Here is a 14,688-nt window from a genome sequence, read left to right on the forward strand (position 1 = left end):
CGACAAGCAGACGCCATGCTCTGCTCAAGGCTCTCTGGAACTTGTTTCTTGCCCTCGCCTTCTGCTTGCTCTTTTTCACTTGCATTTTCTGCCTTTTTATGCTCTTCTACCCCATCTGTCTCACCTCTGCCTCCCAGGAGCGTGCTGTTGCAGCCGTGCTGCTCACTCCTTGCCTTGTCTTGATCTCCACTCAACTCCAAGCCATCACTTACTGGAGAAGTCTGGCCCGTCTTGTGGATCCTGGGGCCAGCTGGGGCTTCCACACCATTTGCGTCACCACCTCCCTTCTCACTGGTGGCTTCCACAGTTGCATTTTTCTCACTGACATTTTCTTTTTCAGCCTCAGCGTTTGCAAGAGGTGGATTTAACTTGGCACTAGAGGCAGAGGGCCCCATGTCCAGGTTTATGGCCAAGTTGAATGTTTTGGTTCTTGATGTTCTTTTATCAACTTTCCTCCGTTTTACAGCTGCGTCGGCGGTCTCCGGCGCCGCCGAGTCTTTGGTGTTTGCATCGTCTTCCCTCAGTGCTCCCTCCTCCTCTTCTGCTTGTAGGAGAGGAACTGAGGAGGGGATTTCTGCATCAATCGCACATTCTCCCAGATTACGGGAAATGTTTTCAATATCACTCGGGCTTTTCAAGGATCCACTCTTTTTAGCATCTGACATATTTGCATCCAGTTTTCTCTTCTTGCTCTCCTTCGTGCAGTCGTTCTCTGCCACACCCTGCACTTCTCCAGTCTCACTGGTTAAATCCTTCTCCTCCTCCTGGGTAAGTGAAGCCTCTTTCTCTTCATCACCATCCCCTCCCTTCGAAGCACATTCACTTAACTTCGCTTTTACATCTTCATCCCTCACTTGAGGCTGCGAGTCTGCAGCATCTCCAGCTTCCTGTTCTTCTAGAGACTGGTTCTCATGCTTTTCCAAAGGATCACCACATTTTTTACCTTCCTTTGAAGCACATTCACTTAACTTCTCTTCTACATCTTCATCATTCACTTCAGGCTGTGAGTCTGCAGCGTCTCCAGCTTTCTGTTCTTCTAGAGACTGGTTCTCATCCTTTTCCATAGAATTATCACATTTTTTATCTCCCTTTGAAACGCATTCACTTAACTTCTCTTCTACATCTTCATCAGTCACTTTAGGCTGTGTGTCTGCAGCCTCTCCAGCTTTCTGTTCTTCTAGAGACTGGTTCTCATCCTTTTCCACAGAATCATCACTTTTTTTACCAGGAGCTTGCTGTTTATCTTCAGCCTTTTGGTGCAGCTGTGACTTGGTGGAGCGGGGTCTGTACTTGAGGAGTTTGTCTTGTGGCCCCCAGGCGAAGCTGCCCCGGGGTTTGAAGTGTTGCCAGGCGTAGTGGACCAGTTCCCTTCTCTTCCGTTTGCTTCTGATGGTGAACAGGAAGTAATCCAAGGCACTTCTCTTGACATTTGGTAACGTCTCCGTAACGAGGGTTTCTGTTAGGAAAAACTTCACCAAGTGCACTTGATAGTGTTCGTACCCCATCTCCCCCAGGCACTTCAGGATTCGCGTAATCCGCAAATTGTTGTGGCTATACCTGAAAGGAAGAGATAAGCAGAGTCCCTAAGTGAAAGTCCTACCTGAAGTCACAACGAAACCCCCCCCCAGGGTACCTGCAAAATGTTCTGTGAATTACTGACTGTGATCTATTAAAGACTATTTGAGATTCAGACGGGAGGGCGGGCGGGATTAGTGCTGCTCTCTGCCTTCAGCAGCACCTCCCCAGCCCCTCTTGGGCTGCTAGGATTAATCACCTCTGCTAGAGCAAATATTAACATCTCCAAGTCTCTATTTCCTACTCCAGGAGCCCAAGGTGCAGAATGCCTGCTGTTTACAGCTGCACCACATACAAAAGGAAATCAGTCTCAGCTGGTTTGTCTGCTTATTATACTTGTCACTTTATTAAGTGACAGAGAGCGTGATGACCTACAGTCAGAGGCTAAAAATACTTTGGGTAACCAACTCTTTTATCAACAAAAGCCTCTGTTCCTCAAGGGCTGAGGATTTGCTTGACTTTTTTTTTCACTTCTCACAGAAGTGCCTGGCTGTAGTAAATGACCAGTAAAATAAACACTCACCGGTTCAAGTTTTGAAATCGTTCAGCCCAATTCTCTGCTCTCTTAAGTTCTCCAGTTTCCTCGTTGATGAGAATGATTCCATAAAACCTCAGCATGAGCTGATAAGCTCGTATAAACCTTCCCATAACTTCCTTGGATTTCTTAAAGGCCTGAAAACAAGACAGACCAACGAGTACAAGGTGCAACTCCCTAATTATCCGCACCAGTTTAAGTCACACCTGAATTATAAACAAGGCTTGATTATATCACTAAACATTTCATCTGCTGGTGTAGCTACTGGCAGACACAAGACAGAAAAAATGCTTAACAGTGCTTGAGGGAGCTCTGTTCACATCAAGGCCCCAAGGAAGCAATGTAAAAAACTCTAGATTTCAGATATAAGGCATTTATGGAAAATGCTAACATCCTTCAGGTCTCAAAAGAAGAAGAAGAAAAAAAAAAAGACAACAAAAACTCCCAATACCTGGATTTCTTGACACGTGAGTGGTCTGGCACGCAAGTTCATCCCATGTTCACGTAAAGGGAATAGCCTGAAGGGAAAGAAATTTTAGCTCAGATGAGCAAGGATGACACCCCACCCAGGGTACCCATTTCATTAAAACTAAAAAAGATTCCAAAACCTGTGATATCACAGGCATCTCTTGGAGACCTCACATGGACACATAGTTTACTGGATGACAAATAAATCCCTCCCATAAAAGCATCACCTACACCAATGATCACAGCATACTTTGCTCATCTGGATCTCCCTCCTTGCCCTAACGCTTGGTTCTGCACTGGCTGTAAGACCAAGCATGACTGAGATCTATTGCTGCAATGGAAACACAACTCTTCAGGATTTCCACAGCATTGTTTCCAGAAAACTACAACTTAATAAAAATAAAGTGGACACAAGTTTCACTTATAAGTAATTCTGGGCCTTTTGGGAAGCTGAATTCACTAGACAGATACTTTACCACTGTATGTAAGAATGGTTTTCTTCCAGAACTTCATAGTTGTCCCACCACAATTCAAGCAGATCGTCAATGTGCAAACCTGAAAAGAAAAGGAAAGAGTCAGGCAAGAAGAAATGACACCAAATGAAAATTAAATTTAGCCAGTCACCCAAGGTGGCTCATTACCCAGAGCCAGGTGCTGGCACACAGGCATCAGCTTCTCTAATTAGACAACCACTCTTGTAAGCCAGAAAAAAACCCTTAGTTTTCTACCACCAAACAAAAATTTAGGAACATACAGCAGCAATGAGGACATTTAAAATGGAAATTCTTGGTGGTTTTTATGTTTTGGGTTGGTTTTTTCCCCCCTTTCTTTGTTGTTTTGTTTGTTTGGTGGTTTGGTTTTTTTTTACTAATTGTCCCACATGGATGAAGCTACTCTTTCACCAATTCAACCACCAGCAGAAGAGTTGCATCAAACAAGGTACTCACCCTGAGGCAAAAAACAAATCTCATTTTTATAAAAGCTCAAGTTCCACATCTCTTCTTCCTCTTCAGTTTCTGATTGTATCAACCCCTGGAGATGAGAACAAGCAATCAACATGCAGCACTCTTTTAAAAGGCAGCATTTACTTCAACACTTCTTTCTCCTTGCTTTCCCTCAAGTTTCCTAAACATTTCAAGCTAAATCCTTGAAGGGTGTTTTGGGAAGGAACAGCTTGTTTCTGATAATGCATTATCATCCCTTCCCCCTGACTAATCACTCTCTTACAGGTCCTGAGCCCGTGTCGTGGTTTAGCCCCAGCCAGGAGCGAGGACCACTCACTCTCCCCCCAGGCTGGGGTAGGGGAAAGAACTGGAAAAGTAAGAGTGAGAAAAAACTTGCGGGTTAAGATAAAGACAGTTTAATATGTAGGGCAAAAGCCATACACACAAGCAAAGCAAAACAAGGAATTCATTCCCTGGTTTCCATGGCAGGCAGGTTGGGCTCCATCATGCATCACGGTGACTTGGGAAGACAAATGCCATCACTCCCAATATTCCCCCCCTTCCTCCCTCCCCCAGCTCTATACACTGAGCACCATGTCATATGGCATAGAATGTCCCTGTGGTCAGTCAGAGTCACCTCTTTCCTGGCCGTATCCCCTCTCAGCTCCTCATGCCCCCCCAGCCCATGGCTGGCAGGGGGGTGAGGAGCAGAAAAGACCTTGAGAGCTCAGCCCCTCTCCTGGCCATATCCCCTCTCAGCTCCTCATGCCCCCCCAGAGAATGTCCCTGTGGTCAGTCAGAGTCACCTCTTTCCTGGCCGTATCCCCTCTCAGCTCCTCATGCCCCCCCAGCCCATGGCTGGCAGGGGGGTGAGGAGCAGAAAAGACCTTGAGAGCTCAGCAACAATGAAAAACACCAGGGCGCTATCATCAGCATTTCTCATCCCAAACTCAAAACACAGCACTGTGCCAGCTCCTAATAAAAAGCCTTCACTCTACCCTAACTGAAACCACAGTAGCCTGAAAACGGAAAGACAAAAGGGTGCCCTCGAATGGAGAAGGTGTTCCTAAACTTAGCATGGGATGAGGAAGAGCCAGGAGAGCCCGCGCATCGTCGTTCGGTGCGTACCGGGTACCGGTGTCTGTACCGCTGCAGGTCCCGCGCCGCGGTCCAGTTGCGCCTGCCTGAGAACTAGAGAAGAGACAGATCAGAGATCCTCAATAAAATTAGATTTTGTACCATCTCATTGTAACAAAGTCATCCATTCAGCTGTCCTGGTGATTGTTCATACTTAAAATTTATGAATCTTGCACAGCACTTCGGAGATGAAACTTCTATCCATAGAGGGAAGTCATCAACGCAGGATTTTTAAAGTTACCTTTGAAATATGCATTTACACGCTAGGATTCCCCCACACTTTGGTGACAGGAATTAAATAAAGCTCGAGTTGTTTTTTAAATGCAATTACTTGTGATGACCTAAAATAATGCCTGTCTACATTGCAGCAGATTGCCATTTTATACATGGCAACACAGACCAAAATAGGCGGCAGAACTTCCCACAGCCACGTGGCCCACACAGGACTGGCAAACCCAACGCCGGTGTCCATCCCCAGAACACAGCCAGGCTGCAGGAACGCACACAGCCATGAAAAGCTTTGCTACACAGTTAACATTTGGGGAAAAAAATAATAGAGAGTGGCTGCAAACACAACATTATGTTCAGCCAGAACAGATCGATATTGTTCTTTTGTTCAGGATGTTCGCAGAGACTGAGATTGAGCACTTGAAATTCATTGATGCTTTTGACTATAATTTTTGAACTACAAGGATAAAATTCTAATACACATGGAAATGGCGAAAATTATGCTCCCAATTACAGAAAAATCAATTTCCAGGCATTCTTTACACTTGAGGTTTTAAAATCACTTCCTTTAACTCAGCCAGGTGGGACAGGCTAACAGCAAACTGGGTCCAGTTTTGGAAAAGAACTGGTCTGCTGCAGAGTAAGGCTAGATAGAGAGAGAGGCAATGCCACAGTGCCAGGGGCTGTAAGGCTGGTGTCAAGAGAAGCTGGATGCAGGAGAAAGACATTCTGAAGCACGTTGGAAAGAGAACAAGACAGGGAAGCAAAGAGAGCAAAACTCAGCCCTCCCTCCAAGCAGGTTTTGTTCCTGGGTCTCTATAAACTTCTATTCAAGCAGCAGAGAAACAGAACCTTCCCTTTCCTTCCAGGTTAGACAGACAAACCAAGGCAAACCTCCCTATTTTTCACCACACCAATAAGCAGTTTAAGTGGGTGTCTCCCTCCAGAGCTGCAACGCACGGATCAGAGCGTGCATCGCTCTGCACAGAGGGCAAGGAAAGCGGAGAACAAAGCCAGGGGAGAGGAGTGTGAACAGCTTTTGGCTGAAAACTGGAAACCAGCTGCAACTGAAAGGGATGAAAGAAGAAGACACAGGAATGAGGAAGTTGAAAGAATTGAGTAAAAGAATCGAAACTTGTTGATGGAGAGCAAGGAGAAGGCAGAAGCACCAGGTTGAATAAAGACATCAGCCACTTCAGGCATAAAGTTACACCATCTAGGCTGAGGGGAGAAGAATGAGAATTAGCGTTATTCCAGCAGAAGTAGGAACTAGTTCTGGAAACTGATTCATGCTCTTGGCAGGTTGAAAAGGCATAAATAGATAGCAGCAGATTTACTGTTTCCTTTTTGTATTCCTGCCCACTGCCCTTCAAAAATTTCCAGGCCCTGTCTGACAGAGGTGACAGAGTCCTGACAGCAGGAAGAGCTCCTCTCTACAGACACAGAACAATATTCCAGGGGCGTAAAGTCTCAGGGCCAACATCCTCCCTTGTAAGGCAACATTTGAAAAGTTGTCACAATGCAGAAATTGCTCTAAGAAAAAAATAAAAAATCTGAAGAACAAACACATTTAAAAAGAATAATCTGAACGTTCTGGAGGCGTTAAAACTTGTGAACAAACCCAGGACTCCAGCCACATGCACAAGAAGATTGACAGTGTGCCCTCAACGCAAAACACTTCAAAGAGAATCCCTGCCTCTTTTTTTTTTTTAAGTATTACAGCTATTCCACATAAAATACCTTTCACAGATCTATGTGCACAACTAAGGCCCAGCTACATTCCCTGTGGCAAACTCTATGAAGATGCAGAGACAAGCGTGAGCAGGTCCGTCTGCTGTATTTAAACTCTGATTTCCTTTGCAAAGTACAAAGTGTGTATTTTTGAGAAGTCACCAGCATTAGGAATACTATGTTGCATAGAATTATTTTTTCTTTAAAGGGAGGTTATTTTAATAACTTAATGGCTATTAAAATATCTAAAGTTTAGTATTAAACGGCTTTAAAAGTATATTAATTAGAAAGCTTTATTGGCCTATTTATAGTCTAAGAATATGGGTGAGTCGCTGAAATGAAACTCAAGTGAAGCATTAGTTTCCCTTTCCCCAAAAGGGGAGAAGTTAAATTAAGTGACTGTTCCGTGTTTCAACTGACCCAGGAAAAACAGAAAAACAGAGACACGGGTTTGCAGAGAAGAAAATCGTGATGCTCCACGTCAAACTGAAGAACACTGATGGTAAAGATGGAAACCTGAGGTAAGACTAACAAGGTTGTTTCATTTCAAATCAATGTTATTTTAAGGCACCGGAGACAAGTGTTCACACCTTGCAGCACTGCCTCACTCATCAGAACTGCCCACACACCTGCGGGTCCTAAAACATCAGCACGTCTAAAAAAAAGATTAAAAGCTATGACTCACTTTTGAAAGCGAGCAGATGTTGTGTGATGGCTTTTTATCGAGGCATGAAAGAGTACGAAAGGCCACCACACAAAGATGAGGATTACCAATAAAAAACTTAAAAGCAAGGAGGTTCTGAGGAACACCAATGTCACAATGCCAAGCTCAGCAGCCATTGGGATGCGGTGGACAGGCAGGTGGACACAGGAGATGGAACCTCTGTTCATGGGGTGAAGTATCCAGACCACAAGGAATGGTGGGGAAAAGAAATATGAAATTCCAGTGTAATAAAATTTCAAGAGATCACAGAGGCACAGCACACCTCTGCCTTCGCCACCCCCAGAGCTCATTTCTGGCCTCCTCCCTTTGAAGATCAGCCCCACCGGGCTGAGGAGAGAACCGCAGCCGAGAATCGCTGCTGGGACAAACCCCTTTAACCTCCTCCGGGTATTTTAAGCTGCTCCAGTTCCTGACAGTAATTGGGACAACGGAGAAGGCGCCCAGATACACTAAGGAGGTGGCCCGGGGGGGGGTCCACATGTGCACATCAATCACACACAGAATCACCATGGTTGGAAGGGACCTCTGAGATCATCGAGTCCAACCTTAACAAAAAAATACAAACCACACCAAAAAAACCCCCAAAACCAAAACACAACATCCCACCACATCACCTCCACCCACAAACCAACAATCTTGGGCACTAGATCATGCCCTGAAGTGCCACGTCTATATGCTTCTTAAACACCTCCAGGGATGGTGACTCCACCACCTCCCCGGGCAGGCTGTTCCAGTGTCTGACCACCCTCTCAGGAAAGTCATTCTTCCCAATATCTCATCTAAACCTTCTCTGCCCCAACTTCAGACCATTTCCTCTGCTCCTGGCATTATTCCCTTGAGAGAAGAGGCCAACCCCCACCTCTCTCTACCCTCCTTTCAGGGAGCTGTAGAGGGCAATGAGGTCTCCCCTCAGCCTCCTCTTCTCCAAACTCAACATGCCCAGTTCCCTCAGCCTCTCCTCGGGTGACTTGTTCTCCAGACCCCTCCCCAGCTTGGTGGCTCTACTCTGGACACGCTCCAGCCCCTCAATGTCCTTCTTGTAATGAGGGGCCCAGAGCTGAAGCCACCCCTCGAGGTGAGGCCCCACCAGTGCCCAGTCCAGAGGCACGGTCCGCCCAGGTCCCCAAGGGCCGGGGTGACTCCCGGGGACCCTGGGGCACGGAGGGGGCGGCCAGACCCAGCGCACTGCCCCCGCGGCCGTCGGAGGAACACTCCGTGCCCACGGGAGACCCCCCCCGCACCCCCGGTACCCACCTGGGCCTGCCGGCAGCCCTGCGCCCAGCCGGGTACCGGCTGCTCCGCTGCATCCTCCGCCTCCTCCCCGCCTGCCGCCGCCTCCGCCTCGCCGCCATCCTCATCCTCTTCGTCGTCGTCGTCCTCCTCCCAGGTGGAGTCGTACCTCCAGAAGCCCGCCTCGTCCTCCGCCGGGCCGCTCTCCTCCCAGCAGCCGAACCAGGCCGCCATGGGCAAAGGGAAACCGAAAGGGCCCCCGGCACAAAGCCCGGCACGTGGGGGGGGGACGGGGACAAGGGGGAGGACGGAAGCGCCGGTACGCCCCGCCCCCTTCCTGCGGTACCGCCCATCCCATTGGTCGCCGCCCGCCCGGCCGCCCCCTTCCATTGGGCGCCGCGCGGTCCCTGTGCCCGCCCCGTCCCTCGCCCCGCACGCACTCGCGCCGCCGGGGTCGTTCCGTGGGAACCTTCCCTTCGTTCCGGGGGGAAAAACAGGAGAAAAGGTTAATTCCGGGCAGCAGTAAGGGGTGCTGGGCAGGATATGGAACCCCCTGGGCCGCACCAATGGGCTGCTGTTGGAAAGCCGGCGCTGGAGCAGCGGGGGAGTCCCCTCCTTCGTCCACGAAGGGACAAACATTCCACGGAGCGGGAATTCTCCTCTCTTAAGAGATGTTTATATTCCTTAGGAAAGGAATATAAAAGCAGTCCTTCCGAGAGCCAGGGATCGGTGAAAGGGAAAGGGGGAAAAGGAGAGCTACGGCACTCAGGTCATATAAAGCATTTATGTCTTCCAAAAGTCCAACGGCAGCTAGCAAATTCCTAAAAAAAAACCTGTGGAATGGCCAGGAGAGCCCAAGTGGGGTCTCCCTGCTCCAAGGGTGGTGTTGGGAGATAGATCAGCACACCGTGATGCCACATTCCTAAGCTATAAAAAAAAAAACATTTCATTGGTATAGCTAAAAAAAAAAATTGAATAGAATCCCTTGGATGAAAGGGATTTACTCACAAAGCAGGGGACTTGAAAGTAACAAAATTTGCACTTTATGGCCAAGATCTCTGAAGATCACTACCAAGTAAGAAGCACTTCAATTCTGCTGTTTCCTTAGGAATTGAAGAGGCATTCACCTTTCAGCGCTCCCTTGGGTGACAGACCTGTAAGTGACACACGATCACAACTTCCAGGAACTTGATCCTACCAAATAAATTGAGGGTTTTTCTAAAACTTCAAAATTAAAGCCAGGAGCTTTAATTTAACCTCACGCAAGGTTACAGAAGTTCAGTTTCCACCCACGGAGACACCCGTAGGACCTCTCCTAGGAAGCAGAGCTCCGTGGAGCTCTCCAGCTGGTGGGCACCTCACGGGACAATTTGCAAGGCTCAAAAGCAGCACCAAAGCCAAGGCATTTCATCCCTTTCAGGTCAGAATCTGTTTATGCCCCGCTATTTCAGACCCTAAAACACCTTAAGAGTGCTTAGAGTGGCCATCCCAGCAAAGTTCTGACCTCCCCGAGCTCACCAGTGCCTCCCAGATGGTGAACTGGTGAGCTCCCAACAGACTGCAACAAAAACTTCATCTTCTCAACTCAGAACTTCACAATTTCTTGTTAGAACAGAGAAAATCCTCGTTTGGAAACTCACAGCAGCCTGTCCATGGAGTCCACCAGGCCAGGACTTCTCAACAAACATCTTACAAAAATTGGGTCGTAATTCCCAAGATCCAGGTAAAACTAGTAAAAAACCAAAACCAAACCAGGTAGGCCCTTTTGACCAATTTCACTAAAGGTTTAAGATACCTAAAATAACTTTCAAAATAAGCTGGGCCAAATTTTTAATCAAGTTACACAACAATAACCATTTAGTAAAATAAAAACAAGTCCAGTTTATTCTTGGTATAAAACAGGTGAAGCAAAGAAGGCAGACAAGAACTTGGCTACGTACCTAGAATAAAAACTCGTGGATTCCTAGTTTCTGGCCTTGAAGGCAATACTGACAGATTAAGAAGTAATTCTTCTTTTTATTACGGTGAAACAAACTCAGTAACATTTCAGCCTACTCCGTTCACCACTGAACACGTGTTTGTTGATTGCGGTCAGTTGTTTTTTTCCAGAAAAATAACAACTTCATCAAATCTTAACATTCCAGCACAGAAAAGATAAACATTACAATGTCAGTAAGATTCTTAAGATGTAAAAAAAAAAATTAACATTTTGGAACACCAATTCCATTGACATCTACTAAAACTGCTTTAAAAAAATAAATAATCAAGTACAAACCCCACTGTCATACACTGCTATAGTACAAATGCACGAAGCATCATCTCCAAGTTCACACGCAGCTCAGCTGATCCCTTACAAAACCGTGTGACATCACTGGGTATTTTATTTAGGACACTTAACTAATTATTATTCTAGGGGAATTATAATTTTCACTTCATTTACGATACATAAACTTATAAAGATTGAAAAATGTTACGTCACTGGGTGAAAGACGTAAAAGTTCCTCCAGCAAACGGAGTGAAAGAATATTTCAACTCAGTAGTTATTTGTATTTAAATGAATTTTAGTTTTACTGAACCAACAAATCCAGTCATTTGATACAAATGCTATGTTTGTACGAAGTAAAACAGCCAAACGTTACCCACAGAGGGTCTGTAATATCCAAAGGTGGCAAGAAAGCAATGGCAGAAAAAACTGACCCAAAATTTATAGAAATAACCTATGCTTTTCATGAACTGCGGCTCCGTGTTTGACCGAGCACTCGTTTGAGGAACTGAGCCCATGCAGAGCACGTTACTTGTTTGAAATGCAACCCAAAGCAATGGCAGAAAAAACTGACCCAGTATTTATAGAAATAACCTATGCTTTTCACGAACTGCGGCTCCGTGTTTCACCGAGCACTCGTTTGAGGAACTGAGCCCATGCAGAGCACGTTACTTGTTTGAAATGCAACCACAGGAATTGTCACATAAGTGTGAACTAAAGCTGCCACCCCGAGGAGGTGCCCATCGCTCAGCTGCTCGGTGCCGGCAAGAAAACACACCAGGAAAGACAAAGTCTCATCACGTGTATTAAAGCCAACGTGCAGATTCTTCCAATACCTGGCTCAGATTATCTTTTCCTTTCTCAAAAAGTTTACGTAGCGACTCTCCCGCTACTGGTTTTGACTGTTCCCTCCTCGTGGCCCAGAGTTTGTTCCTCCTCTCCCACAGCTCGCTCTACGTTCTGCGCCGTTTCGCAGCACTCGGACTGGAGGGGTTACTGTTTGCGTTCAAGACCTTTTCAGTGACTCTGTTGCGCTTCCTCTTATCGGATCCTTCCTTGGATCCAGAATCTGATGTTTTCTCTTTCTCTTTGCTGCTTGGCTTTTCAGTGGTTTTTCCTAAACTTCCAGAGGGTGCAAAAACTGAAACAGGATCAGAGTAATGATTCCAGATCAGAGTTACACACGTAGGCAAACAAGAAAGTGACATCAAATTTTTTTTATATTACACAAAACTTTTCAAACCACTCAATTCTCAGCATATTTAAACCACCGCTTGAGTACGACTTTCACTTTTAAAGGAAAAATCTTCTGTAGGAAAGGCACGTCTTGCTTTTATTATTTGCTTTAAAGACAGGCATAGGTTGTGACAGGCTAAAAATGAAATTCATTAAGTGGAATTAAACAGCACTTAAAATTACTTAATAGGAACACTTACAGAACACAGGACCAATCTATGAAATTTATAATCTGCAATGGTCATTACATTTGGTATTAGAGATAGGTTTTAAAACTGAACACTCAAAATGTGAAATTTAATATATTCTTAAAATACAGTTTTAGATCTTTTATTACACTCAATCTTAAAACAACACTTATTCTGTGATAGAAGTATTACCAAATTATGTAGTTAACAGTTGGCTTGGTTTGTTAAGGTAAATAGCAGGATCACTACTGTTCGCATTTGACTCTCTGTTCTACAGCAAAGTGTTAGGAAAATAAGCCTTATATTTAAAAGAAGCAAGATAATGCAAATAAAATATAATAAAAAACCCCACTCTGCCCGCCTTTCCATTTAAGCATACAATCTTACAATCTTTTTGGATTTATAGGCCCTATTTTTCCCCATGACTACAAAGATGCTAACACAGAATGTTTAGGTTCACTAAAACTGACTCAACTTTCTTGCAGAGATCCTTAGATTACTTCAGACTCCCAGGGGTTTGTCAAGTACATATTAAAACCAAAAAAATCTCAAAAGCTATACAACTTTGTACATATGAATTAGGAGCAAAGGAGAAATCTTCCAAAGTATTAGATATTGGCAACTGCTCTTACCCTGTACATTCTTAAATTATGCTAATTCTCAGCATGAGCATATATTAAGTCTGAATACAAATTACAAAGTACATATTTGGGATTTACATTTTAACATTAATTTCTCAGAGTTACAGTTGTTTTTTTAATCTTATATTACACAGTAGAGAGTTACAAATTTACCTTCTTCTGGCCCTGCATGCGTTTCCATCTCTTCTTTTATTTCTTCTTTCACTTCTTCTTCTATCATTACTTTTCCTACAGAAAGGATTGTTAGGTTAGATGGTTTTAAAGAACTTTTTCTGGATTAGTAGTTCTGTTGAACTACCTATTCCAAGATGAGATTAGAGCAATCAAGAGTAAGAACCTGCTGTCACATCTTACCTTCTCTCACTTCTTGAATCATTTCGTCAGGAAGAGCAAAATTCTTCTCTATATTAGGGAACGGCAGAATCTCAGATTCATGCTTAGAAAGAAAAGAAAGATCTCTATGAATTCCTTTGTTAAAAACTTTAATTTGGATTTAGAAGTGCAATCTCAAGTTCTATTTTACATGCAATTAGTAGCTAAATCATTCTTAACAAGATGCTTCAAACTCTAGAGAGCCAGGAGGCTCCTCATGTCAAACTGATTATTAAGGTAAAAATACTTGAGATCATGACTCATGATCATCTGAGATAATTTCTGGAATCCAACCATGGTAAATTCTTATGGACACACAATATAACCTCCCTATTTGGCACTTAAGTACCTATGTTTGTTGCAACCGCATTTAGGCAGTAAAAGTCAGAATGCAGCATGGAAAAAAAAAACAAACCCCCAACAACAAAGCACTGCAGGTTTTACTGCCTTTGATAAGGAAAACCTCATCAACTCACTGGAACGACACGTAATTCTTAATGACATGAAAGGTATGTTAGGCCAGTGATTTTGGCCTGTCAAAAATCCCGACCTTTAAGAAACAATAACGTGCTTGCACCAGTCCTTTATACTCACAAGAGCCTGCATATCATACATGGTGCTCAGGTGGTCCCAAATCACTTTGGAAGAAATCTGCCGTCCAATATTCTGACTGAATTTATCTCGGATACAAATCATGTGGAAATGGCGGTTCACACCTGGGGGAAGAACTCAGTGCAATTAACAGCTCTACCTGTGCTACACAACGAAAAAGAAAAAAAATAAAAGTGAAAATCCCATCCTGTCGTTACAGGGAAACCGTCCAGCATGGGAGGGACCTGGGCAGCCCTGCCAGGCTGGTAAATACCAGCATTTTGTACCACCCTACATTAGAAATGCTGCTCTGGAGAAGGGCTGAGGGCGCCCCACGGGGTAAATGCTTCCACACACGGCCGCAGCCTGGGCTTTTGGAGCGGCTGATGAAATACAACCGAGGGGAAGCCTGAGGCAGCAAGGCAGGGCAGGCGAAGGCAGCGGGGGCCGAGGGCCGCCCGCCTCCGTGCCCCGGGGAGGGGTGGCCGAGGAGGCCGGGCAGACACGGCGCTCCGTCCCCACAGGGCCCCGTCACGCTCAGGAGAAGCCCCGGGGCCCCGGGCCGGCAGCGGGCCCAGGAGGCCGCTGGGGGCAGCACCGCGGCGCGGCCAGGCCGCTCCCCCCCGCTCCGGGCCCAGCGCCTGGTTCTCCTCCCCGGCCAGCGCCGCTACTCGAGGCCGCGGCTCGGCCGCGGCCTGCTCTCACCTACGGGCTTGTGGCCCAGCATGGCGTGGAAGAGGCAAACCTCCACTTCAGGGCTCCACACCACCACCGCCTCCTCCGCCGGTACGCCGGGCTCCGGGGCGGCGGCCGCCGCCGCTGCCG

At 45.9% G+C, this 14,688-nt stretch overlaps 2 protein-coding genes across 2 annotated transcripts in view; both read right to left on the reverse strand.

The window, feature by feature from the left end:
* The window catches only part of OGFR (opioid growth factor receptor), a 25,631-nt gene extending 16,763 nt beyond the window's left edge, over positions 1–8,868 (reverse strand). Inside the window, exons 1-7 of the mRNA XM_014956807.1 lie at positions 8,597–8,868; positions 4,651–4,713; positions 3,526–3,610; positions 3,055–3,133; positions 2,562–2,628; positions 2,099–2,247; positions 1,197–1,557 (exon numbers count right to left, since the gene is read on the reverse strand). Of these exons, the coding sequence (XP_014812293.1) occupies positions 1,197–1,557; positions 2,099–2,247; positions 2,562–2,628; positions 3,055–3,133; positions 3,526–3,610; positions 4,651–4,713; positions 8,597–8,806 (1,014 nt within the window). The 5' untranslated portion in view covers positions 8,807–8,868. The remainder of the gene's footprint in view (positions 1–1,196; positions 1,558–2,098; positions 2,248–2,561; positions 2,629–3,054; positions 3,134–3,525; positions 3,611–4,650; positions 4,714–8,596) is intronic.
* Positions 8,869–11,390: 2,522 nt separating this feature from the next.
* Positions 11,391–14,688, reverse strand: part of MRGBP (MRG/MORF4L binding protein) — a 4,359-nt gene continuing 1,061 nt past the window's right edge. Inside the window, exons 2-6 of the mRNA XM_014954966.1 lie at positions 14,569–14,682; positions 13,867–13,988; positions 13,255–13,336; positions 13,054–13,128; positions 11,391–11,976 (exon numbers count right to left, since the gene is read on the reverse strand). Coding sequence (XP_014810452.1) covers positions 11,789–11,976; positions 13,054–13,128; positions 13,255–13,336; positions 13,867–13,988; positions 14,569–14,682 — 581 coding nt within the window. The 3' untranslated portion in view covers positions 11,391–11,788. The remainder of the gene's footprint in view (positions 11,977–13,053; positions 13,129–13,254; positions 13,337–13,866; positions 13,989–14,568; positions 14,683–14,688) is intronic.

This window comes from Calidris pugnax, unplaced genomic scaffold (assembly GCF_001431845.1).
Source record: "Calidris pugnax isolate Ruff unplaced genomic scaffold, ASM143184v1 scaffold50, whole genome shotgun sequence".
NCBI lineage: Eukaryota > Metazoa > Chordata > Aves > Charadriiformes > Scolopacidae > Calidris > Calidris pugnax.